The 26,439-nt window shown below is 38.3% G+C and overlaps 1 protein-coding gene and 1 long non-coding RNA gene across 5 annotated transcripts; one reads left to right on the forward strand and one right to left on the reverse strand.

The window, feature by feature from the left end:
- dync1i2b (dynein, cytoplasmic 1, intermediate chain 2b) lies at positions 1-26,338 on the forward strand. Of its 4 annotated transcripts, none has more exons than XM_065293802.2 (17): positions 1-133; positions 1,752-1,860; positions 1,947-2,061; positions 2,807-2,948; positions 3,229-3,288; positions 6,137-6,252; positions 6,326-6,412; positions 6,528-6,690; positions 6,774-6,873; positions 7,319-7,444; positions 21,943-22,089; positions 22,168-22,281; positions 22,378-22,511; positions 22,599-22,743; positions 22,831-22,971; positions 23,128-23,253; positions 24,480-26,338. In XM_065293802.2, exons 2-17 carry the CDS (start codon positions 1,753-1,755, stop codon positions 24,591-24,593), a joined length of 1,938 nt encoding a protein of 645 aa, XP_065149874.1. In that variant the 5' UTR covers positions 1-133; position 1,752; the 3' UTR covers positions 24,594-26,338. The 4 variants fall into 4 exon arrangements, with proteins under 4 accessions (XP_065149874.1, XP_065149876.1, XP_065149877.1 ...); XM_065293804.2 differs by having other exon boundaries at positions 2,858-2,948; XM_065293805.2 differs by lacking the exon at positions 3,229-3,288.
- Positions 9,005-9,897, reverse strand: LOC135783334 (uncharacterized). Its single transcript, XR_010545611.2, has 3 exons — positions 9,685-9,897; positions 9,504-9,570; positions 9,005-9,417 (listed from the first exon to the last, which is right to left on the reverse strand). It is a non-coding gene; the product is annotated as an uncharacterized lncRNA (long non-coding RNA).
- Positions 26,339-26,439: the final 101 nt, after the last annotated feature.

The raw sequence follows: 26,439 nt of genomic DNA on the forward strand, positions 1-26,439 counted from the left end.
ATGGAAACGTCCCGGCTGCCGTAGCCGCATCCCAAATTCATCCTGCTGTCATAACAAGAGAAAGAGGATCATAACTTATCCTGAAGAATAATCCTCTTCGTATCGACTCCAAGCCGACAGGATTTTATTTTAAGTAAGCGAAACCATTTTGCATCATTGAATTTCTTAGATTGTATTTATATATGCGTCGTTATTAGGTTTTTATAGTGATTTTTTGCGTTGACTTCTATCAAATAAATCTAGGAGAGGCCATCTGTACTTTAACTGTCATTTTATATCACAACTTACTAATAATGACTTTATGTAAACGCGCATTCTGTAACACAAAACTGCACATTGGGTTTTAAAGATCCGTTTTAATGCATTTAATAGAAAACCGACACATTTAAAGCGGATGCAACTGGATGGTTGATTTATTTCATGCGGTTGGGCGCGCGCTCCTGGCGAAGCCACTCGCGCGCTTTCAAAACAGTTATATGTGAATTATAACCGCATTTACGATTAGGGGTTTTCATTGTGTTTTTATGTTTTTAGTTTTTTAAAACCGCACCGGGTTTTCGCCATATTGACTGACCATCCGGGACTCTTACAGGAGTGTCCTGCGCGAGTGCGCGTGTGTCCGCGCGTGTGTCCGTATGTACTTACTGTACAAATTATTTGTACCTAAATTGAGCAAAAACACATTTTAAGGACGTCATCGCTTGTAAAAACATAGTTTAATTAGTAATTTGTTTAATTGTACATAATGCAAAAGGTTTTCTATTAGGGTTAGGGTCAGACCCCATACGGCAAAAAATATATTTTTAAATATATTTTAAATATACAAAAATACTGAAATATATTTTGGAATATGTTTTTTCACCAATATATTTTGTTGTAAATTTTGAAATATATTTAAAATTTATATATTTTAAAGCATTTAAAATATATATTAACCCCTTATTTCAATCCAATAAAATATATTCACGTTCCATTGGAAGGAAATTCAGTTTTTTGTTTATGTTACAAACCTGTAAACATAAGAGGTTTAAATAAAAAATATTTATAACTTCAAAAATATACTTTATAAACTTGTATTTAGCATATATTTAAAATATATTTTGGCCAAGAATACATTTCTTGTCATATGGGTTGTAATGGCTTGCCCTTGAAATCCATTTTGAAATATACAGTATGTTGATATATGAAGGTTGAATCAAAATACATTTTAAAATTCAAAAATATATTTAATTAAACTTTACTTTCTACAAAATTTATTTAGCATATATTTAAAACATATTTTTTCCAGAGACATTAATTTTTTTTGCGTACAGGACGTCTCAGAATGGGTTAGGTTATAGTATTTATAACCAGCTGTGTATTAAAATGTCCTTATTTAGAATAGCTGGGCAACCAGTTGAATGTAAATAATCAATAAATAAACAACCAGTCAATTAAACAAACAAATATATATATATAATCAGTACATTTATATTAATATATCACGTGATGCATTTTGTATAATAGCTTACTGTAATCCATACTAAATGTATTTTAAGTATGTTAAATGTTTGTTTCATATGAGAGTTAAGGTGCTTTGGTGTTTAAGTTGTTTTTAATGTTTATTGTACATGAGCTGATGTGTGTGATGTTCCCTGAACCGCCACTAGAGGGCGAAAGATTACATTGATTTGTAGGTTAAAACTTATACGTCTTCTTCACAAAGATTTTAATTTGAATTTTTTGTGTCGGTATGTGTTTGTGTATATCAGAATGTCAGACAAAAGTGAGCTAAAAGCAGAGTTGGAAAGAAAGAAACAGCGCCTGGCACAGATAAGAGAAGAGAAGAAGAGAAAAGAGGAGGAAAAGAAAAAGAAAGAAGTGAGTCAAGGTCAGATCTGGTTATTTCTCTCTATGTGTTTGTGTTGTACTGAATATCTCTCTCTCTCTCTCTCTCTCTCTCGTAGTTGGATGGACAGAAGGATGGAGCGCCGCCCCCTCAGGATGACTCTGATCTGGAGAGGAAGAGGAGAGAGGCAGAGGCTCTTCTGCAGAGCATGGGCATAGTGGATCCCTCAATGGGTATGAAACAGCAAAGCATCATGGAAATTTTTTATTAATTTTTAAACCCTAAAACGTGTTACTACACTTTTGTTAATATTACAGAAACAATTATTAGTCATTTATAACTTTCCTTGATAAAAAAGTGCTTAAAGTTGATATATAATTATTATGATATATAATATATAATTTTCTTTTCAATAAAAGATAAGAATTGAAAACTTTCTATCCATTAAAAAAACATTTATGGAAACTATTCTACCACTTGAAATAATTTTCAGATTCTTTCTCTAAACCAACAGATGAATTTTATTATTTATCTGAATTATTTTATATGACATTACCTCTTTAAAGGTTATTACCTTGCATTAATGTATTGTACAACAAAACAGCTTAAAAATTGTGTTGTGCTATAACAAATCAGGCTTATTTGTTCGTTTGTTACTACACAATCCATTTCCAGCAATTGTGTTGATCATTGCACCTTGTTAATTTTTTATTTTTTTTATGAGCACTAATGTCTTAATAACGCATGTTAAGCATGAATATTAACAACTGACCCTTTTGTCTTGTTTTTTTGTTGCCACCCACCCAATATCACTTTCATGCTCTTTATGTGTCTTTACTTCCAAACTTTCTTGCTTGAATGTCTGTTTACGCCTTTTTTGCTCCAAACTAACCCACCCGATCTTATCCAAACCAACCTCCCCTCCCTTGTGCATATACGTTGATTTGTTTGTTTGCATGCATTCAATCCTTTATGTAGCACAACCTCTGCGTGATATAACAGAGGACACGTGTCTGTTTCAATATTTAGTCCCCCCTCCCATGTCCCCTTCTGCCAAATCAATGGACACTCCCAGCGAAACGGGCAGCCAGGACTCTGGAGATGGCGGCACGGGTCCGAGGTGAGACGCACGCCATTGCACTAATACACAAGATGAGGTTTGAGCCTGCGACCAAAATCTTATATCATGGTAGTTGTATTAAAACACGGTAACATTGCTCTGTTCGACTAAGCGTCTCTGGCTATATTGCATTTTGTTCCTTTTGAAATTCACTTTAAGTGTGTGTGTGTGCGTGCACTTGCATATTTGTGTGAACTGCAATGGCTGTCTGCATGCATGTCTTTACCTCTCTGTGTGTTTAGCAGACGTATGCAAACATGTGTGTGTGTGTCTCTAACAGGACTCTTCATTGGGATTCTGACCCTTCTACTCTGCTGCTACATTCAGACTCTCAGCTCGGGTACAACTGTCACTCTCATTAACCATCTTACCCACAATTCCCTCATTTACCTTCTGTATTTTCCGCTCTCACTCCTGCTGTCTTACTTTTGGTTTCCTGCGTGGTCGTGACGAAGTGTTGTAAAGATAGAGTGCACTAAGTAGAGCGTAGTGAACACACATGTACAGCTTGAATGTATTGTAAGTCACTTTGAATAAAGCATCTGCCAAATGCCTGAATGTAACATCACATCTTCAAGAAGAAAAATCATGTAGTATGCAAAAAAAATTTGTCAATCATTAGAGAGGTCAAACCTCTCCCACACTGCACCCTGTCTATATGGACACATCATCAACTCTCAATAAAATGTGACCTTGTCTGTGAAATCCACACTGCAAAAAAGGATTTTCAAGAAATATTTTAGTATTTTAGTCTTGTTTTCAGTAAAAATATCTAAAAATTCTTAAATTAAGATGCTTTTTCACTAAATTCAATAAAAACACTAAATTCAAGAAAAATTCAATTTGCTTACCTCATTGGCAGATTTTTTTGCTTGTTTTATGCACAAAATCAGTAAAATTTTATATTTTCGGTCTAAAAACTAGACTTATTTTCTTGGGTCGTTTTGCTCATCAAGAAAAAGCATCTTAATTTAAGAAGTTGTAGATATTTTTACTGAAAACAAGACAAAAATACTAAGATTTTTTCTTGAAAATAATTTTTTGCAGTGCAGGTTAAAGTCTCAAAATCGAATTTCAATCATCAACATTGTCAATTTGAAAGATATCAAGGTTATACACTGCAAAAAATTACTTTTTAACTTAGTATTTTTGTCTTGTTTTCAGGAAAAATATCTAAAAATTCTTAAATTAACATATATTTTCTTGATGAGCAAATGACCTAGGAAAATAAGTCTAGTTTTTAGACTTATATAAAAATTTAAATTTAAGCCAATTTGTGCTTAAAACAAGCCAAAAAATCTGCCAATGGAATCAGAAAAAAATTCTTGAAATAAGTTACTTTTTTCATAAAGACTTAATTCAATTCTTCTTATTCCATTGGCAGATTTTTAATTTTTTGTCTAAAAACTAGACTTATTTTCCTAGGTCATTTTGGTCATCAAGAAAATACATCTTAATTTAATTTTTTTTTTTTTTTAGATATTTTTACTGAAAACAAGACAAAAATACTAAGATTTTTTTCTTGAAAATATTTTTTTTGCAGTGCAGGTTAAAGTCTCAAAATCGAATTTCAATCATCAACATTGTCAATTTAAAAGATTTCAAGGTTATACACTGCAAAAAATAACTTTTTAACTTAGTATTTTTGTCTTGTTTTCAGTAAAAATATCTAAAAATTCTTAAATTAAGATGTATTTTCTTGATGAGCAAATGACCTAGGAAAATAAGTCTAATTTTAAGACTTATATAAAAATTTAAATTTAAGCCAATTTGTGCTCAAAACAAGCAAAAAAATCTGCCAATGGAATCAGAAAAAAATTCTTGAAATAAGTTACTTTTTCATAAAGACTTAATTCAATTCTTCTTATTCCATTGGCAGATTTTTAATTTTTTGTCTAAAAACTAGACTTATTTTCCTAGGTCATTTTGGTCATCAAGAAAATACATCTTAATTTAATTTTTTTTTAAATATTTTTACTGAAAACAAGACAAAAATACTACGATTTTTTTCTCGAAAATAATTTTTTTGCAGTGCAGGTTAAAGTCTCAAAATCGAATTTCAATCATCAACATTGTCAATTTAAAAGATATCAAGGTTATACACTGCAAAAAATAACTTTTTAACTTAGTATTTTTGTCTTGTTTTCAGTAAAAATATCTAAAATTCTTAAATAAAGATGTATTTTCTTGATGAGCAAATGACCTAGGAAAATAAGTCTAATTTTAAGACTTATATAAAATTTTAAATTTAAGCCAATTTGTGCTTAAAACAAGCAAAAAAAAATCTGCCAATGGAATCAGAAAAAAATTCTTGAAATAAGTTACTTTTTTCATAAAGACTTAATTCAATTCTTCTTATTCCATTGGCAGATTTTTAATTTTTTGTCTAAAAACTAGACTTATTTTCCTAGGTCATTTTGGTCATCAAGAAAATACATCTTAATATAATTTTTTTATTTTTACTGAAAACAAGACAAAAATACTAAGTAAGAAAGTAATTTTTACAGTGCAGAATGTTCTTTACATTATGCAGGATGACTTCAGCTGGGTTTTCACATGCATGTACAAATAAATTTTTTATTAAAGGGCACCTATTATGCAAAATTCACTTTTACAAGGTGTTTGAACATAAATGTGTGTTGAACACAACATCCCTACAATGAAAAAATGAAACCAAAAGCAGTCTTATTAGACATGCTGTTTGGATTCTCTTATTAATGTGACATCACAAAACAAAGCTCCGCCCACGGCCCTGACTGACTGGTTAATTTTACTTAAAACATTTCTAAATGTGTTTGTTAGCTATTGTTTCAGACTGTAATTAAAGAAATCAGATGTAATTTAACCAAAAGCACTCACTATATGTTGGTCAGGGAGTGAAGAGCTGTAGCTCATTTGCATTTAAAAGTACACACATGAAAACAGCACGTTCTGTTCCCGCCCATATATGGGCATTTTGGACATGCTATAGTAAATGATTTTTTGGGATATTTTGAGTGGAAATTTCACACACATGTAAGGCACACCTGAGACTTATATTACATCTTGTAAAAATGGCCATAATATGTGCTCTTTAATTCCTCAGGTTCTCTCATGATTTAGTCTTTTTTCACAGAGTCGTATTTAATTTTTTAAGATATTAAGCAGTTCTTCTCATGATCATGTGTGCATGTCTGCATTTCTTGCAGACGTGGAGCGCAGAAGTTGGGCATGTCTAAAGTCACGCAAGTGGATTTCCCACCCAAAGAGATGGTGTCATACTCGAAAGAGACCCAGACCCCTACACAAACGCAGCACAAAGAGGGTAAATCACACACCTACTGCCTTTCTTTAGTGTACATTCACAAAACCCATAAAATGTTTGTTGATATCTGCAGATGATGAGGAGGAGGAAGATCTGGCTGTGCCACAGGCTGCTCTGGAGACTCACGAGGAGAAAGACCCTCAGAATGAGGAAGAGGAAGGTACTGTCCACAAATATACTCAGACTTCATTCTCCAAAATTGTCGTTTAGCTCATAAGAATGTAAGTAGGGCACTTGCTAGGGTGTTTCTCATATTGATTTATATGTGTGTGTAGGGTCTCCTCATGAGCTGACAGAAGAAGAGAAACAGCAGATTCTTCACTCCGAAGAGTTCTTGACCTTCTTCGATCACAGCTCTCGTATCGTGGAGCGCGCCCTCTCCGAGCAGGTGGACGTCTTTTTCGACTACAGCGGTCGTGATCTTCAGGATAAAGAGGGGTGAGGAGTGGGTGTGTGTGTGTGGAGGTCTCAGGTTTGTAATGGGGATGCGTTTTATATTTTATTTTATTTTATTTCTTCAGAGAGTCACAGGCAGGGTCCAAACTCTACCTGAACAGACAGTTTGTGGACGAGCGCTGGTCTAAACACAGAGTCGTCACCTGCCTCGACTGGTCACCACAGGTACACATTACACAATGCAACTTTAAAGGCAGGGTGCATGATTTTTGAGAAACGCTTTGGAAAAGGCAGAGTACCATAACACACTTGTAGCCAATCAGCAGTAAGGGGCGTGTCTAACCGACATCGCTGCCTGGGTTACGTATGTGTGGGGCGGGTCTATCAAAAGAAGATCCAGATTCTATTGGGGTAGGGGCGTGTTTGTTTAGGTAGGCTCTCAGAGATCGTGCACCCCGCCTTTAAGTGTGGCTCCATTTGTATAAATAAGAGATTTCTTGGTAGTGTTCTCTTATGGTCCATGTGATGTAATGTAAAGTTAGTTTATTACATATGTATGTGTCTACTAATCTTGATTTCTATGGGTTATTGCTAATATTGATTATTAAGCTCATTTGATGTATCTGTCAATATTCCTGTCTATCTTTTCCTTTTTTCTTATTCCCATCAGTATCCTGAGCTTCTGGTGGCATCATACGGCAGTAATGAGGAGGCTCCACACGAGCCTGATGGAGTGGCCCTCGTCTGGAACATGAAGTATAAAAAGACCACACCAGAATATGTCTTTCACTGCCAGGTGCGACTCATTTCACCTGTAAAGTTTTATGAATTTAAAGCAACACTATGTAGTTTTTTTACCTTTAAATAATGTCTAAAAAATTATTTCAGTGATAGAACAACTTTTAACTGGACAAATTGTACTGTTGCTGCAACCTGAGCAGCCTCCTAGCTGCTACAAGCACACTCTGAAAGTGGCGGTGGAGGGTAGGAAACACAGCCCCGCCCCTCCCCCTGCCTGCAGAAGAGTGTCTGATACCAGGCACTGTTGCGCTTTTCAACCACATGGGGGAGCTGTAAGTCATTTTTACATGGAAACTACATAGTGTTGCTTTAATGAATGACAAACGTGTCAGATGTGTGTGGGTAGAATTTACCAACTTACATCATCCCAAAAGTTCCCAAGGATTTGTGCATTCCTATTTTAAATAATGGCTCGTCCCTTATAATCGGCACCCTTTTAGTTTATCTCCCATCATTCCACTCTCATTTATAACATCATTAAAAGATAACTCTGCTTTCATTAAAAAAATGATGATAATATACTCACCCCCATGTCATCTAAGATGTTTATGTCTTTCTTTGTTCAGTCGAAAAGAAATGAAGTTTTTTGAGGAAAATATTCCAGGATTTTTCTCCATATAGTGGACCTTAACAGTTTACAGTTTCAATGCAGCTTCAAAGACGAAACAATCCCAACCGATGCATAAGAGTCTTATCTAGTGAAACCATCATCATTTTTGCAAAAAATATGTACTTTTAAACCACAACTTCTCGTCCATACGGCAAAAAAATATATTTATTTGGCCAAAAATATTTTTTTAAATATATGCTAAATAAAATTTGTAGAAGATAAAGCTCAATTAAATATATTTTTGAATTTGAAAATATATTTAGTTTTAACCTTCATATATTTAAATATATTTTAAAATGTATTTTAGGGGGAACAAATACATTTCTAATTTTACAACCCATACGGCTAAAATTATGTTTCCTGAACAAAATGTCAAAAAGTTTGTAAAAAATGTGTTAAGTATAAAATGTATAAAGTGTAATTCCTATAGCGCTGCTGGTACAGTTTTCCCTAAAGATATTGTGCTACGTTCACATTTCTACTTTTTTTTCTTTGATTTCTTTTTTGTCTTTTCCTTTCTGTATGGCAATGACATGGTCTGTCAATGAATTACAGTACAAACAGTACTGTAATGTAGATAGGCAGGAATTATCTTAAAAAACTTTTTTACAAATTTGTTTAACTGTCTTTATATACCAATACATAAGTAAAATGTAAGTACTCTGAAAAAGAGAGTATAAAAATCGACTGTCTGTAGACCTCTCACCACTGTTTTAAACACAGCTCATTTTTCCATTCACAATCACATGTAATAATACACCTAATCTGTTTTATAATGTAAGCTATGATTGTATGTGACAGACCGTAAATATCGTAAAATATAGGTAGCATGCACATTTGGCACTAATGAGCAAGAAAACAGTAAAGTTTCAATAAGTTTGCAGTAGAACCATTATATTTAATTATATTTTTAAATTACAATAGCTTGTAATTTTTATTATTTAATAAAATCACGGTTTACATTAAATATATTATATAAGATATATTATAAGAAAAGAAAACAGACATTTGGGAGAAAAATGTTGATAAAATGTAAGAGTTTTATTAATTAAGTATAGGAAAAATAAACACATAAAAAGTAAAAAATAGCCAGAGATTATGTTCTTGGGATCACATTTGGCATCAAATGTGTTTATTTTGCTGTCTCGGGGTCGTAGGTAAGCGGTGGCATTCTGTTAGACAGCAATTCAACGCTGCATAGCTCGAACACACACAGTCGCAGCTGGAGATGATGACGGTCTCACAACCCGATACTCCATCATTGGCATTGTCTTCTTCATCTGACATCATGTTAGCGGTGATTCCCCTTATGAAGCCCATTTTGTCTACAGCCAGTACACTGGGTTTGACTCCAAGAGCTGAAAACAAATAAACTGTACAACATTACAGTTTAAACTAATGCAACATAAATAAATAAAACAGAAACTAATTTAATCTATCTTACCCTCTTCCTTCTCTGGTGACTCCGTGCTGCGGCCACACCAGTAGCTCTGGTAATGTCTTGCAGGCCACTAGAAACAAGTGATTGGGTTTGTTAAAAGTAAAAATAGACACAACATAAATATACAGAAATAGCATGAATAGAAATAACAAAGAAAATGATCAGAGATGGATTTTCCACATACCGTTCATTATTGTTGCACCAGAGGCTCTAACAGCTGTGGTCACCCACTGTCGATCCTGTAGCATCTATTTTGCAGATCTTTTAAGTCTGTATGTCAGTCGTGCTAGAGACTCAAGTCACCGTGGTCGCCGTCATGGAGTACCACGGCCGAGCCTGTAGCGTCTTCTTTGTAGATCTTTTTAGTCAGTATGTCAGTCGTGCTAGAGACTCAAGACACCGTGGTTGTCGTCATGGAGTACCACGGCCGAGCCTGTAGCGTCTTCTTTGTAGATCTTTTTAGTCAGTATGTCAGTCGTGCTAGAGACTCAAGACACCGTGGTTGTCGTCATGGAGTACCACGGCCGAGCCTGTAGCATCTTCTTTGTAGATCTTTTTAGTCAGTATGTCAGTCGTGCTAGAGACTCAAGACACCGTGGTTGTCGTCATGGAGTACCACGGCCGAGCCTGTAGCGTCTTCTTTGTAGATCTTTTTAGTCAGTATGTCAGTCGTGCTAGAGACTCAAGTCACCGTGGTTGTCGTCATGGAGTACCACGGCCGAGCCTGTAGCGTCTTCTTTGTAGATCTTTTTAGTCAGTATGTCAGTCGTGCTAGAGACTCAAGTCACCGTGGTTGCCGTCATGGAGTACCACGGCCGAGTCTGTAGCATCTTCTTTGTAGATCTTTTTAGTCAGTATGTCAGTCGTGCTAGAGACTCAAGTCACCGTGGTTGCCGTCATGGAGTACCACGGCCGAGCCTGTAGCGTCTTCTTTGTAGATCTTTTTAGTCAGTATGTCAGTCGTGCTAGAGACTCAAGTCACCGTGGTTGCCGTCATGGAGTACCACGGCCGAGTCTGTAGCATCTTCTTTGCAGATCTTTTAAGTCTGTATGTCAGTTGTGCTAGAGACTCAAGTCACCGTGGTTGCCGTCATGGAGTACCACGGCCGAGTCTGTAGCATCTTCTTTGTAGATCTTTTTAGTCAGTATGTCAGTCGTGCTAGAGACTCAAGTCACCGTGGTTGCCGTCATGGAGTACCACGGCCGAGTCTGTAGCATCTTCTTTGTAGATCTTTTTAGTCAGTATGTCAGTCGTGCTAGAGACTCAAGTCACCGTGGTTGCCGTCATGGAGTACCACGGCCGAGTCTGTAGCATCTTCTTTGCAGATCTTTTAAGTCTGTATGTCAGTTGTGCTAGAGACTCAAGTCACCGTGGTCGTCGTCATGGAGTACCACGGCCGAGCCTGTAGCGTCTTCTTTGTAGATCTTTTTAGTCAGTATGTCAGTCGTGCTAGAGACTCAAGACACCGTGGTCGCCGTCATGGAGTACCACGGCCGAGCCTGTAGCGTCTTCTTTGTAGATCTTTTTAGTCAGTATGTCAGTCGTGCTAGAGACTCAAGTCACCGTGGTTGCCGTCATGGAGTACCACGGCCGAGTCTGTAGCATCTTCTTTGTAGATCTTTTTAGTCAGTATGTCAGTCGTGCTAGAGACTCAAGTCACCGTGGTTGCCGTCATGGAGTACCACGGCCGAGTCTGTAGCATCTTCTTTGCAGATCTTTTAAGTCTGTATGTCAGTTGTGCTAGAGACTCAAGTCACCGTGGTCGTCGTCATGGAGTACCACGGCCGAGCCTGTAGCGTCTTCTTTGTAGATCTTTTTAGTCAGTATGTCAGTCGTGCTAGAGACTCAAGACACCGTGGTCGCCGTCATGGAGTACCACGGCCGAGCCTGTAGCGTCTTCTTTGTAGATCTTTTTAGTCAGTATGTCAGTTGTGCTAGAGACTCAAGTCACGTGGTTGCCGTCATGGAGTACCACGGCCGAGCCTGTAGCGTCTTCTTTGTAGATCTTTTTAGTCAGTATGTCAGTCGAGCTAGAGACTCATGTCACCGTGGTCGTCGTCATGGAGTACCACGGCCGAGCCTGTAGCGTCTTCTTTGTAGATCTTTTTAGTCAGTATGTCAGTCGAGCTAGAGACTCATGTCACCGTGGTCGTCGTCATGGAGTACCACGGCCGAGCCTGCAGCGTCTTCTTTGTAGATCTTTTTAGTCAGTATGTCAGTCGAGCTAGAGACTCATGTCACGTGGGCGCCATCCTGGAGCACCTCGGCCGAGCCTGTAGCGTCTTCTTTGCAGATTTTTTTGGCAGTATGTCAGTCATGCTAGAGACTCAAGACACCGTGGTCGCCGTCATGGAGTACCGCGGCCGAGCCTGTAACGTCTTCTTTGTAGAACTTTTTAGTTAGTATGTCAGTCGTGCTAGAGACTCATGTCACCGTGGTCGCTGCATGGAGTACCATGGCAAAATCTGTAGCGTCTTCTTTGTAGATCTTTTTAGTCAGTATGTCAGTCGAGCTAGAGACTCATGTCACGTGGGCGCCTCCTGGAGCACCACGGTCGAGCCTGTAGCATCTTCTTTGTAGATCTTTTTAGTCTGTATGTCAGTCGTGCTAGAGACTCAAGACACCGTGGTTGTCGTCATGGAGTACCACGGCCGAGCCTGTAGCGTCTTCTTTGTAGATCTTTTTAGTCAGTATGTCAGTCGAGCTAGAGACTCATGTCACGTGGGCGCCTCCTGGAGCACCACGGCCGAGCCTGTAGCGTCTTCTTTGCAGATCTTTTTAGTCAGTATGTCAGTCGTGCTAGAGACTCAAGTCACCGTGGTTGCCGTCATGGAGTACCACGGCCGAGTCTGTAGCATCTTCTTTGTAGATCTTTTTAGTCAGTATGTCAGTCGTGCTAGAGACTCAAGTCACCGTGGTTGCCGTCATGGAGTACCACGGCCGAGTCTGTAGCATCTTCTTTGCAGATCTTTTAAGTCTGTATGTCAGTTGTGCTAGAGACTCAAGTCACCGTGGTCGTCGTCATGGAGTACCACGGCCGAGCCTGTAGCGTCTTCTTTGTAGATCTTTTTAGTCAGTATGTCAGTCGTGCTAGAGACTCAAGACACCGTGGTCGCCGTCATGGAGTACCACGGCCGAGCCTGTAGCGTCTTCTTTGTAGATCTTTTTAGTCAGTATGTCAGTTGTGCTAGAGACTCAAGTCACGTGGTTGCCGTCATGGAGTACCACGGCCGAGCCTGTAGCGTCTTCTTTGTAGATCTTTTTAGTCAGTATGTCAGTCGAGCTAGAGACTCATGTCACGTGGGCGCCTCCTGGAGCACCACGGCCGAGCCTGTAGCGTCTTCTTTGCAGATCTTTTTAGTCAGTATGTCAGTTGTGCTAGAGACTCAAGACATCGTGGTTGTTGTCATGGAGTACCACGGCCGAGCCTGTAGCGTCTTCTTTGTAGATCTTTTTAGTCAGTATGTCAGTCGTGCTAGAGACTCAAGACACCGTGGTCGCCGTCATGGAGTACCACGGCCGAGCCTGTAGCGTCTTCTTTGTAGATCTTTTTAGTCAGTATGTCAGTTGTGCTAGAGACTCAAGTCACGTGGTTGCCGTCATGGAGTACCACGGCCGAGCCTGTAGCGTCTTCTTTGTAGATCTTTTTAGTCAGTATGTCAGTCGAGCTAGAGACTCATGTCACCGTGGTCGTCGTCATGGAGTACCACGGCCGAGCCTGTAGCGTCTTCTTTGTAGATCTTTTTAGTCAGTATGTCAGTCGAGCTAGAGACTCATGTCACGTGGGCGCCATCCTGGAGCACCTCGGCCGAGCCTGTAGCGTCTTCTTTGCAGATTTTTTTGGCAGTATGTCAGTCATGCTAGAGACTCAAGACACCGTGGTCGCCGTCATGGAGTACCGCGGCCGAGCCTGTAACGTCTTCTTTGTAGAACTTTTTAGTTAGTATGTCAGTCGTGCTAGAGACTCATGTCACCGTGGTCGCTGCATGGAGTACCATGGCAAAATCTGTAGCGTCTTCTTTGTAGATCTTTTTAGTCAGTATGTCAGTCGAGCTAGAGACTCATGTCACGTGGGCGCCTCCTGGAGCACCACGGTCGAGCCTGTAGCATCTTCTTTGTAGATCTTTTTAGTCTGTATGTCAGTCGTGCTAGAGACTCAAGACACCGTGGTTGTCGTCATGGAGTACCACGGCCGAGCCTGTAGCGTCTTCTTTGTAGATCTTTTTAGTCAGTATGTCAGTCGAGCTAGAGACTCATGTCACGTGGGCGCCTCCTGGAGCACCACGGCCGAGCCTGTAGCGTCTTCTTTGCAGATCTTTTTAGTCAGTATGTCAGTCGTGCTAGAGACTCAAGTCACCGTGGTTGCCGTCATGGAGTACCACGGCCGAGTCTGTAGCATCTTCTTTGTAGATCTTTTTAGTCAGTATGTCAGTCGTGCTAGAGACTCAAGTCACCGTGGTTGCCGTCATGGAGTACCACGGCCGAGTCTGTAGCATCTTCTTTGCAGATCTTTTAAGTCTGTATGTCAGTTGTGCTAGAGACTCAAGTCACCGTGGTCGTCGTCATGGAGTACCACGGCCGAGCCTGTAGCGTCTTCTTTGTAGATCTTTTTAGTCAGTATGTCAGTCGTGCTAGAGACTCAAGACACCGTGGTCGCCGTCATGGAGTACCACGGCCGAGCCTGTAGCGTCTTCTTTGTAGATCTTTTTAGTCAGTATGTCAGTTGTGCTAGAGACTCAAGTCACGTGGTTGCCGTCATGGAGTACCACGGCCGAGCCTGTAGCGTCTTCTTTGTAGATCTTTTTAGTCAGTATGTCAGTCGAGCTAGAGACTCATGTCACGTGGGCGCCTCCTGGAGCACCACGGCCGAGCCTGTAGCGTCTTCTTTGCAGATCTTTTTAGTCAGTATGTCAGTTGTGCTAGAGACTCAAGACACCGTGGTTGTTGTCATGGAGTACCACGGCCGAGTCTGTAGCATCTTCTTTGTAGATCTTTTTAGTCAGTATGTCAGTCGTGCTAGAGACTCAAGACACCGTGGTCGCCGTCATGGAGTACCACGGCCGAGTCTGTAGCGTCTTCTATGTAGATCTTTTTAGTCAGTATGTCAGTCGTGCTAGAGACTCAAGTCACCGTGGTTGTCGTCATGGAGTACCACGGCCGAGTCTGTAGCGTCGTCTTTGTAGATCTTTTTAGTCTGTATGTCAGTTGTGCTAGAGACTCAAGTCACCGTGGTTGCCGTCATGGAGTACCACGGCTGAGCCTGTAGCGTCTTCTTTGTAGATCTTTTTAGTCAGTATGTCAGTTGTCCTAGAGACTCAAGTCACCGTGGTCGCCATCATGGAGTACCACGGCCGAGTCTGTAGCGTCTTCTTTGTAGATCTTTTTAGTCAGTATGTCAGTCGTGCTAGAGACTCATGTCACGTGGTCGCCGTCATGGAGTACGACGGCCGAGCCTGTAGCGTCTTCTTTGTAGATCTTTTTAGTCAGTATTTCAGTCGAGCTAGAGACTCAAGACACAGCGGTCGTCGTCATAGAGTACCACGGCCGAGCCTGTAGCGTCGTCTTTGTAGATCTTTTTAGTCAGTATGTCAGTCGTGCTAGAGACTCAAGTCACCGTGGTCGTCGTCATGGAGTACCACAGCCGAGTCTGTAGCGTCTTCTTTTTAGATCTTTTTAGTCAGTATGTCAGTCGTGCTACCGACTCAAGACACCGTGGTCGTCGTCATGGAGTACCACGGCCGAGCCTGTAGCGTCTTTTTTGTAGATCTTTTTAGTCAGTATGTCAGTCGAGCTAGAGACTCAAGACACAGTGGTCACCGTCATGGAGTACCACGGCTGAGCCTGTAGCGTTTTTTTTGTGCATTGCTTTAATCTGCATGTAAGATGTACTAGAGACTCTTGTATCACCATCGGCGCCAAACCGGACCACCGAGGCCGAGCCTCTAGCATCTTTTTAGTGCATTGCTTTAATCTGCATGTAAGATGTACTAGAGACTCTTGTATCACCATCGGCGCCAAACCGGACCACCGAGGCCGAGCCTCTAGCATCTTTTTAGTGCATTGCTTTAATCTGCATGTAAGATGTACTAGAGACTCTTGTATCACCATCGGATTCAAACCAGACCACCGAGGCCGAGCCTCTAGCATCTTTTTTGTGCTTTGGTTTAATCTGCATGTAAGATGTACTAGAGACTCTTGTATCACCATCGGCGCCAAACCGGACCACCGAGGCCGAGCCTCTAGCATCTTTTTAGTGCATTGCTTTAATCTGCATGTAAGATGTACTAGAGACTCTTGTATCACCATCGGATTCAAACCAGACCACCGAGGCCGAGCCTCTAGCATCTTTTTTGTGCTTTGGTTTAATCTGCATGTAAGATGTACTAGAGACTCTTGTATCACCATCGGCGCCAAACCGGACCACCGAGGCCGAGCCTCTAGCGTCTTTTTTGTGCATTGCTTTAATCTGCATGTAAGATGTACTAGAGACTCTTGTATCACCATCGGCGCCAAACCGGACCACCGAGGCCGAGCCTCTAGCATCTTTTTTGTGCATTGCTTTAATTTGCATGTTAATCATGCTAGAGACTAACCACAGCAGAGCCGCGGACGAGCCTCTAGCATCTTTTTTGTGCATTGCTTTAATCTGCATGTAAGATGTACTAGAGACTCTTGTATCACCATCGGCGCCAAACCGGACCACCGAGGCCGAGCCTCTAGCATCTTTTTAGTGCATTGCTTTAATTTGCATGTAAGATGTACTAGAGACTCTTGTATCACCATCGGCGCCAAACCGGACCACCGAGGCCGAGCCTCTAGCGTCTTTTTTGTGCATTGCTTTAATCTGCATGTAAGATGTACTAGAGACTCTTGTATCACCATCGGCGCCAAACCGGACCACCGAGGCCGAGCCTCTAGCATCTTTTTTGTGCATTGCTTTAATTTGCATGTTAATCATGCTAGAGACTAACCACAGCAGAGCCGCGGACGAGCCTCTAGCATCTTTTTTGTGCATTGCTTTAATCTGCATGTAAGATGTACTAGAGACTTTTGTATCACCATCGGCGCCAAACCGGACCACCGAGGCCGAGCCTCTAGCATCTTTTTAGTGCATTGCTTTAATTTGCATGTAAGATGTACTAGAGACTCTTGTATCACCATCGGCGCCAAACCGGACCACCGAGGCCGAGCCTCTAGCGTCTTTTTTGTGCATTGCTTTAATCTGCATGTAAGATGTACTAGAGACTCTTGTATCACCATCGGCGCCAAACCGGACCACCGAGGCCGAGCCTCTAGCATCTTTTTTGTGCATTGCTTTAATTTGCATGTTAATCATGCTAGAGACTAACCACAGCAGAGCCGCGGACGAGCCTCTAGCATCTTTTTTGTGCATTGCTTTAATCTGCATGTAAGATGTACTAGAGACTCTTGTATCACCATCGGCGCCAAACCGGACCACCGAGGCCGAGCCTCTAGCATCTTTTTAGTGCATTGCTTTAATCTGCATGTTAGTCGTGCAAGAAATAGACAGATAGACAGATAGATAGATAGAAAGAAAGAAAACAAAGGGGCTTAGCTAGAGTGGCTGGGCTAGGCAAAACCTTTGAAGGATAGGGAATGCTAACTTGCATCTGGTGCCTCTAGTGGCTACAAAGGGGAGAAAAGTGCATCTCTTTCACTACACTTGTTGACTATTTAAGGCTACCCAGGTGGAACCCACAGACAAGGCGCTTCCCTGAGCACGCAGCCAAGAGCGCTGGGCCGTCTGCCCTCCCCACCTCGACTGCTCAACAGCCACGCCTCTAACACAGCCGGGCCGCACTCAAAAGTGTCACCCACCAACTGGCACAGCCACTAGGGCCTTTATGTCAGTTGGCACGGTTAGCGATTGGAGTGCCCGATGGCAGAGGCCACACTGCATTTTGCTGCCTAAGGTGCAGAAAGAGTGGACTACCACAGCACCCCGACTGAGACAGACTCGAGTCAGTTCAGCGGGACAAGCCTTATGGAGAACTCACCATGGCGTAGACTTTGATTCATCTAACAAGTGGTAGCTTACAGAGAAACACAGGGGCTTATCGACACTGCACCAGTTACATCGTAAACGAATCACTAAGAATGGGACTTATCAGGCTGGATTATAATCATAGAAAAGAATCGTAGAGAAGAAGAAGTGTTAGACACTTAAGGACATAGCTAGATAGATAGCTAGATAGCTAGATAGCTAGATAGCTAGATAGATAGATAGATAGATAGATAGATAGATAGATTTTCCACATACCGTGTTGCTCCTTAAGTCATGCCTCTCTGAAATGCGTTGATTTATCTGCGGCAACAGTGTGAAAGTGATTTTTATAAACTTAGTGCACCCAACTATAATAAACGCTATATCAAATTGTTTAACATACAATCCTAATACAGAATGTCTGTTTTATATTTATATTTGAGTATTGTTGGGTTTGAATATTGTTGTAATGTTGTTTATGTTTTGTATCAATTCAATTAGCCTATTACAAAAGACAGACTGTAATTTTAAACGCGTTGTAATGGATCGAAGGTCAGCATGATGGGAGAAATAGAGAGGGTCAGACATTAATTTACTGTAAGTTTAGTTTGCGTCTTAAAATCGAATTTCATTCATATAATTTGTCTCTTAATTTTAATCAACGGTTTGTTGATAAGTTTTGTGAATATTGTCTGGTATCATTACCAGCAAAATAATCCAGATATGAATGTTTGCCAATATGCGCTATAGGTAAGCTATTATTAGAGTAATACGTTATTTTACACATTTATGCGCATGCAGTGTTTATGGTCGTGTATAGTTTGGACGAAGATATTTTTTGAAATGCCAGTAGAGACGAGGATCATTTTCATTTTAAAAATGCCTTTTTAAAACGCAGATGCTTTCTAATGTAAACATGGCCTGTGTAGCCCTCACTGTGGGTTTAAATTTAGCCATCATTCTGTGTGACAGAAAACAATTGTCAATGTGTAAATGGATGTTGCAGGCAGAGGACATGTTAACCAGATTATTTGCATTTGTGTTTTTAATTTGTTGTATTAATCACTTGGATTAATTTTTTGTATTTGCACTTTTCGGCCAAGGTTTAAATGTGATAAACAAGTTTTCAATCAGTAGATTATAAAGCGGGTTGCCATATCTGCGGAACAAAACCAACCTGATAGACATTCAAAATGAGTCCAAATAGGTTAAAATGAGTTTTACATGTTTGAAGTAGGGATGCTTAACGATTAATCGTGATTAATCGTTAGCAGAATAAAAGTTTTTGTTTACATCATATATGTGTGTGAACTGTGTATAAATAAATGTACACACATGCATGTATATGTTTTAGAAATGTTTACATGTGTATATACATTTGTATATTTATGAATAATTTATATTATATATAAATACTTAATATATACATTTTTTTTCTTAAAATTATACATGAATGTGTTCATATTTATATATATACATATTTATTATACACAGTTTACACACATATGTGATGTAAACAAAAACTTTTATTCTGCTAACGATTAATCGCGATTAATTGTTTAGCATCCCTATTTTGAAGTAATTAATATATTTAATGTGTTTCTATCAATTAATTTTAGTAGTTGAAGGCAAATATAAAGTATTAAAGCATACAAGTCTTCATAGTCGGGTAACTTTTAAGGATAGTCCTAGAGTAAAAGATTTGTTTGAGTTGTCTTAAATGAAAATAACTTTCACATACAGATCTTAAAATATGCCAGTGCCATCGATTTGTCTCAAGATAAACACCAGTAGCATCTTTTTCTAAGGCATGATTATAAAAGATGTTTTAACAACTTAATTTAACTAAGGCCTAGGCCTGGCTTTAGCTAAGCCTTGTCTGTAAAACCGGATCTAAGAGTGTTAATTTAACAATTGGATTTTTGAACTTCATTGGACTTTTTTTTAGCCTAAAATGTCGAATGTGACCACTTAACTAACCAATCAACTTGAATTATTAATGGATTTTTTCAGTCTTACTAAGACTCTTAGTGTGTTTGCAGTGATGTTTTTAAACATTTATAAAACACTGCTAAGACTATAAAACTGCACACTTACCTTTATAATGAAAGTCAAACGGCAGCAAAAAGGTTCCCGGTTCGAGCCCCGGCTAAGTCAGGTGGCCTTCCGGTGTCAGCGTGGGTTTACTCCGGGTATTCCGGTCTCCTCCTCCAGGCAAAAATATGCGGGTTAGATGAATTGGAGATGCCAAATTGCATTTGTCTTTATCACATGACTGTATATAATACATTTTTACTTATTACAGTTTTTCTCAGTCTCTTTGGAGCATTTCTCAGATCAGAAATTAATTTTTCAAATCACTTTATTCAACGTCCACATCATCAAGTAATTTGTGCACAACATATAAGCAATTTCTCATTGTTTTGGACAAATTGCAAATGCTTTAATACAATCATGCAAATTATTATACAATTGTCCAATATACAATTTAGCATCAAAGTTTACATCAGAAAATACTGACACTTATAATTGTGTAGGTACACTTGGTATATTGACAACATGAATAAACATTTTGACTGTCTTGTTCATGAACAATGACACACAGATTTGCTATTTTGATGGCACTGACATGTTCAAGTTACAGGCTTTTGCAGGGCATCACATAATGATGTGCAGTTTATAAAGATCTATTCTGTTCTGAGAAATGCATGCATACATTTTAAGCTCCAAAGCAACTGAGAAAAACTGTATTTAATGCATCATAATCTAACATGAATAATTGTATTGACATTAACTACCATTAATAAGAAATTATACATGCTGAAAAACGATATTGTTGATTGTTTGTTCATGTTAGTTGATGCATTTACTAATGTTAATGTTAAAGTGTTACCAAATATTCGATAAAAACTTGACTTTGACATTAAAGCGTGTGAATTACAATGTTTTTTCTTTGAAATGTAATAATTTTACTAACCTTTTACATTAAAAGAGAAGAGTTGAGAGAGATTAGAGTTTGGTGCTGCTCTTTGTTGACTGATGATGCGTCACGTTGCCACGGCAACTCAGCTCTCATTTAGAACTTAAAAGATGCACTCAACATCAATATACAATATAAAAAGACAACATAATTCACTACAGCACTGGTTTCCTTGTCAATAGGATGAAGTCTCTTTTTTTTAAATGGTTTTAAACATTTTTCCTGAAAGTTTTAAATATTTTGATGATCTAATAGAACTTGAAATGTCCCAAATCGCACACTTATGCATCATTCTAAGCAATTTAATAGAGTAAGTAGTGTTCACACTAAAAATACCCAAAAATAAAGTGTACTTTAAATATCTGGATGATGCACTTCAAATTTCTCTGGCCAAAAATATGTTTAAGGTGATGGTCTGAGAATTTTAAACCTTCTGTACTGAAGATTCATAATTTTACAAATCTGTGTCTATTAAGCGAAACTAAACTTAAAAAATACACCCCATAGGTATGTATAAAATATAAAATTATAAGTATATTTTTGCAGTTGGAAATATTTGTAATTTTAATCTTTTCAAGATACATAGCAACAAACAAAGTTTTTCTTCCAATGCAACGTGAATATAAATGCTTGAAAATATATTTATTTTTAAAATATACAATAAAATTGCCAAAAACTGTATTGGTCTATTTGTAAACACATTTTTGTACATATATTTTTGGCCATTTTGAAATATATTTAAAATTATATTTGAAAATATATATTTTTTTATCGTATGGGGTGTGACCATAGATTGTAAAAAATATAGATGTAGTGTCCGTGACATCATCCATAGGTTTGTGAAGAGCTTTTTTGAAGCCAAAAGTAGGCGGTGCCTGCAGTCGCCATCTTGGCCGCGCGTCACAGCGCTTCACTCGCAGATAACCGAAAATGGGTAAAGAGGCGGGACGTGGGTGAAGCACAAAGGTAGTGACAGCAGTGGCACTGTCACTCAAGTGACCACACCCTTAATTATGCAGAACTTTAAGGCTTTTTTTAGGCATAAGGGTCTTATCTAGCAAACATTGTCATTTTCGCCAAAAAATAACAAATATTTATCGTCTTGCACTAGCCGTGTGATGCACCAGTGTGACTTTCGTATTACGTAATCACATCGAAAGTTCGCGCATTACATATGTGAAACGCAAACTGACACAAATACATTAATTAGTATCATACAACAATGTGTGAACGCTCCTCGTTCTTCACACTTGTAAACACTGAAGCGGTAGTTTCGCATATGTCATGCGTGATCTTTCACCATGTTTACGTAACACGAAAGTCGCGCTGGCGCATTACACGGTTAGTGTTTCAAAAATGATTCAAGCTTATTATTTTTAAGGTTCGAACAAAGATGCATGCATTTGTAATAAACCATATTTCATGCAACGTTTGAGTATCATGACTCTGTGTTCAGTCTGCAGTGATGTCGGCAGCGTTTGCACAGTTTCATCCTAATCTGGTGGTTGGAGGAACGTACTCGGGTCAGATCGTCCTGTGGGACAACCGCAGTAACAAACGCACCCCTGTGCAGAGAACCCCATTGTCAGCCTCCGCTCACACGGTACACATCTTCGTCATCATCTTCATCATCATCATCATCAGTGATGTACTCAATTCAATCCTCTCTCGTTCTCTCTAGCACCCAGTGTACTGTGTGAATATGGTGGGGACCCAGAACGCTCACAATCTCATCAGCATCTCCACTGATGGGAAGATGTGCTCCTGGAGTCTCGACATGCTGTCTACACCACAGGTAACACATATACATACATACGAAATAAAATGTAACATATAATTTAAAAGCCCTAAATTAAATATATGACTTATGGCTGTGTTTTTGTGTCTTTAGGACAGTCTGGAGCTTATCTACAAACAGTCTAAATCGGTGGCCGTGACCTCCATGTCGTTTCCTCTGGGCGACGTCAATAATTTTGTGGTGGGGAGTGAAGACGGATCGGTTTATACGGCATGCAGACACGGCAGGTACGTCTGTGTGAGCATTTAGTTTAGCTGTATTACTTACTTTATGAATGTTTGACACTTCTGTTGGTGCAAATGTGTGTTTCGTAGCAAAGCAGGAATCAGTGAGATGTTCGAAGGTCATCACGGGCCAATCACAGGGCTCAATTGTCACACTGCAGCAGGACCGGTCGACTTTTCTCATCTGTTTGTCACGTCCTCTTTTGACTGGACCGTCAAGCTTTGGAGTACCAAGGTGCGTTGTGGTGTTTAAGTCTTTACAACTCAACATCTCTGCATTGTTGACACAGGAAAGGTGGACCGCTTGTGTTTCTCTTTACAGAACAATAAGCCATTGTACTCCTTCGAGGATAATTCGGACTATGTGTATGATGTCATGTGGTCCCCCACACACCCGGCTTTGTTCGCTTGTGTCGACGGGGTGGGACACTTGGACCTGTGGAACCTAAACAATGAAACCGAGGTAAATACACACACAGAAAGTGTAGAGAATTGCATTAAAAGCGCAAAAGGTCACGAGTTTGATTCTCACTGATAAAAAATGTATACCTTAAATGCACTGTAAGTCACTTTGGATAAAAGTGTCTGCCAAATGCATAAACGTAAATGTTTGCTTTAGGTTCCCACGGCCAGCGTGACGGTTGAGGGAAACCCGGCTTTGAACCGCGTGCGCTGGGCTCATTCGGGTCGAGAGGTCGCTGTTGGGGATTCAGAGGGGCAGGTGCACATTTACGATGTTGGAGAGGTGAGGCTGCTACAATCCAACACCTTTCACTTTCATAAATTGAAAGTATTTTTGTTGAAAAAATATAAAAATAGGACCAAAAAAACCTTGAACAGGCTGAACTTAAACATACATTACTCTAAACTACAACTGTTGAACGATTAATCGTGACTAATCGCATGCAAAATAAAAGTTTGCATAATTTATATGTACTGTGTGTTTTTGTATGTGTGTGTGTATATATATATATATATATATATATATATATATATATATATATATATATATATATATATATATGGCTGTCAAAAGATTAATCGCATCCAAAATAAAAGTTTGTGTTTACATGACATATATGTGTGTATATGTTATGTATATATAAATACACACACATTCATGTATATATTTAAGAAATATTTGCATTAATATACTGTATCTATATAATTTATATGATATATTAGTATAAATATTTTATATATAAATATAACCAATTCTTCTTAAATATATACATGATTGTGTGTTTTTTTATATATAAATAATAATTATACACAGTACTCACATATATTTTATGTAAACACAAACTTTTATTTTAGATGTGATTAATCATTAGATTAATCATGATTAATCACATACAAAATAAGTTTATTTTTGCTTATTATATGTGTGTGCACTTTGTGTAATAATTTTTAAAATATAAATACACACACATGCGTGTATGTATTTTAGAAACATTTACATCTATATATTTATTTAGATTTTGATATATTTTATATATTATATAAATAAAAAATAAACAAATATTTTTTTCTTAAATGTATACATGATTGTGTGTGTTTTTATATATAAAGAATAATTATACACAGTACACACACATATGTTATGTAAACACAAACTTTTATTCTAGATGCGATTTATCGTTAGATTAATCATGATTAATCACATAAAAGTGTGTTTTTGCCTATTATACGTGTGTTCACTGTGTGTAATTATTTTGTAAATATAAATACACACACATGCATGTATGTATTTTAGAATTTTTTTCTTAAATGTATGCGTGTATTTATATATACACACACAATAATTACGCACAATACACAAACATATATATTATGCAAACTTTTATTTTGTATGCGATTAATCGTGATTAAACTTTTGACAGCCCTAATATATACACACACACATTATATAAATATTATTTTAATTATATATACATTTGATATATATATAACAAACAAATTTGTATACAGCAAATTTCCGTGCCACGGCCAGACGAATGGACTCGATTTGTGCGCACACTGACCGAGATAAACGAGAATCGAGAGGACGTGGAGGAACTGGCTGCTCAGAGACTGGCTGCATGATCACCATAGCAACCACCGCGGGCTAATGAAGTTCCCCATGATTTGCATATCTCCATCCTTTCTGAAGTTATTTGTCATTGGATGACAATCTTGATCTTTCTTCCGTTTCTTATTTAACACTGAAGGATAAAACTTTGTTTAGAAAAACTTTTAAGTAATGAAGTAGTAAACTACATCAGGAGTGAATAATGATGTTTATTTCTATTTATAAAACTAGAGACTAATTTTAAGTGAAGGGATTGAAGCATAACGCACAAATATGCAAACTATTACACTACCCACGTCTTTATAACACAATAAGAGTTTAAGAGACGCAGACTTTAACCTACAGTAACTGGGTTAATGTTTTTTTGATGGAATATTTTAATTCTTACTGACAACCTAAAGTTCACGTTTGTATTTACTGGACCATTTATAGCTTTTAAACAATGCCTTTTGCTTTAAGCCCTATGGCTGCTTAAGACTGAACATGTATAGCGTGTTTTTAATATCTTTACTTTTGGATGCCTTATAGCAAACTTTACTTATCCACAATCTTCCAGCATACAGATACTCAGATATAAAATCATTGTATTGGTGCTTGCTAATTCAAGTGGCTACGACTGAATAATCTTTACATTATTCTGCAAAATGTAAGACATTTTTTTTAAATGCATCTATTGTTTGGTTATTTTAAAAAGATTTAATTTCATTTTCCTTTGCTATCTTAGTTTCTTTTAACAGTCTGATTAGTAGTTCATAAGCGGCTTATCCAAACCTCTGTCATGAATTATTATGTTTGTGTCTATGAAACCTAATTTTGCAAATGCTTTATTTAAATTTAATTGACTTCCCAATTCATAGCCGAAGTATTCATACTAAAGTTGGCGTTTTTTTTATTTAAATGTGGACATTTATTTATTAATATGGATTTTAGTAGCAAATTTTTTTCTGTGTACTTTAGACATTTTGCAAGTGGCAAAACTGACATAAAATTTCAAGTCGAACTAATAAAAAGTAAACCTTTATATAAAATTTAACATAACACTGGCACTTAAGAACAAATTGTTTTTGGCCCTGATATTTATTAGACTTTGAAATACTGTGGTTCATTTCAGAGCAAATCAATTTATTTAATAAAAAAAATTAACCACTCAAAAAAGTCAAGCCTGCCTTCATTTAAAAACATATTCTGAACCTAAGCTAAATCCAGTCTGTCTTAATACTTTGTTATTTACCGTTAGCCTAGCTTAGCACAAAGACTGGAAGTAAATGGCTCCAGCTAGCATACTTCTGAGAATATAATTCCCAATATGTATACGGTAAAAAGATGGCTGTGTCTCATATGACCTTATTATTTGTACACGCTGTGACTATACAAATCACAACACATAAAAAGGAAAACGTTGGCATTATTTTGTCACTTATTGAGAGCAGTATGCTAGCTGGAGCCATTTACTTCCAGTCTTTGTGCTAAGCTAAGCTAGCGGTGGGTGCATCAGACAGAGTTACAGCACGCATGGAGATGAAAAGGGTATGTATGGACTTATCTAACTTTGGGGGATACGGCGAATAAGCTAAAGTCCCAAAAAGTCAGGGCGTTCCTTTAAGCCTCACAGCTGGCAGGTTGCACCTTAACTCCAGTTGTCCTGAAGGGATATCTGCCCACTGCGCCAGGTGCATGCGCCTGTCCACTAGTACTCACTGGGATGGGTTAAATGCAAAGTTCACATTTCAAGTATTCAATGCATGTCACAAAATCTGCCTAATCCTGGCCTCAGGCCACTCACAAATACCGGTTTGCTGGCAGGATCCATCGCATCTGAGCACTTTATTTGTTAAAAAAAAAGACAGTCAAAGATCTTCA

Source organism: Paramisgurnus dabryanus, chromosome 7, assembly GCF_030506205.2.
Source record: "Paramisgurnus dabryanus chromosome 7, PD_genome_1.1, whole genome shotgun sequence".
NCBI lineage: Eukaryota > Metazoa > Chordata > Actinopteri > Cypriniformes > Cobitidae > Paramisgurnus > Paramisgurnus dabryanus.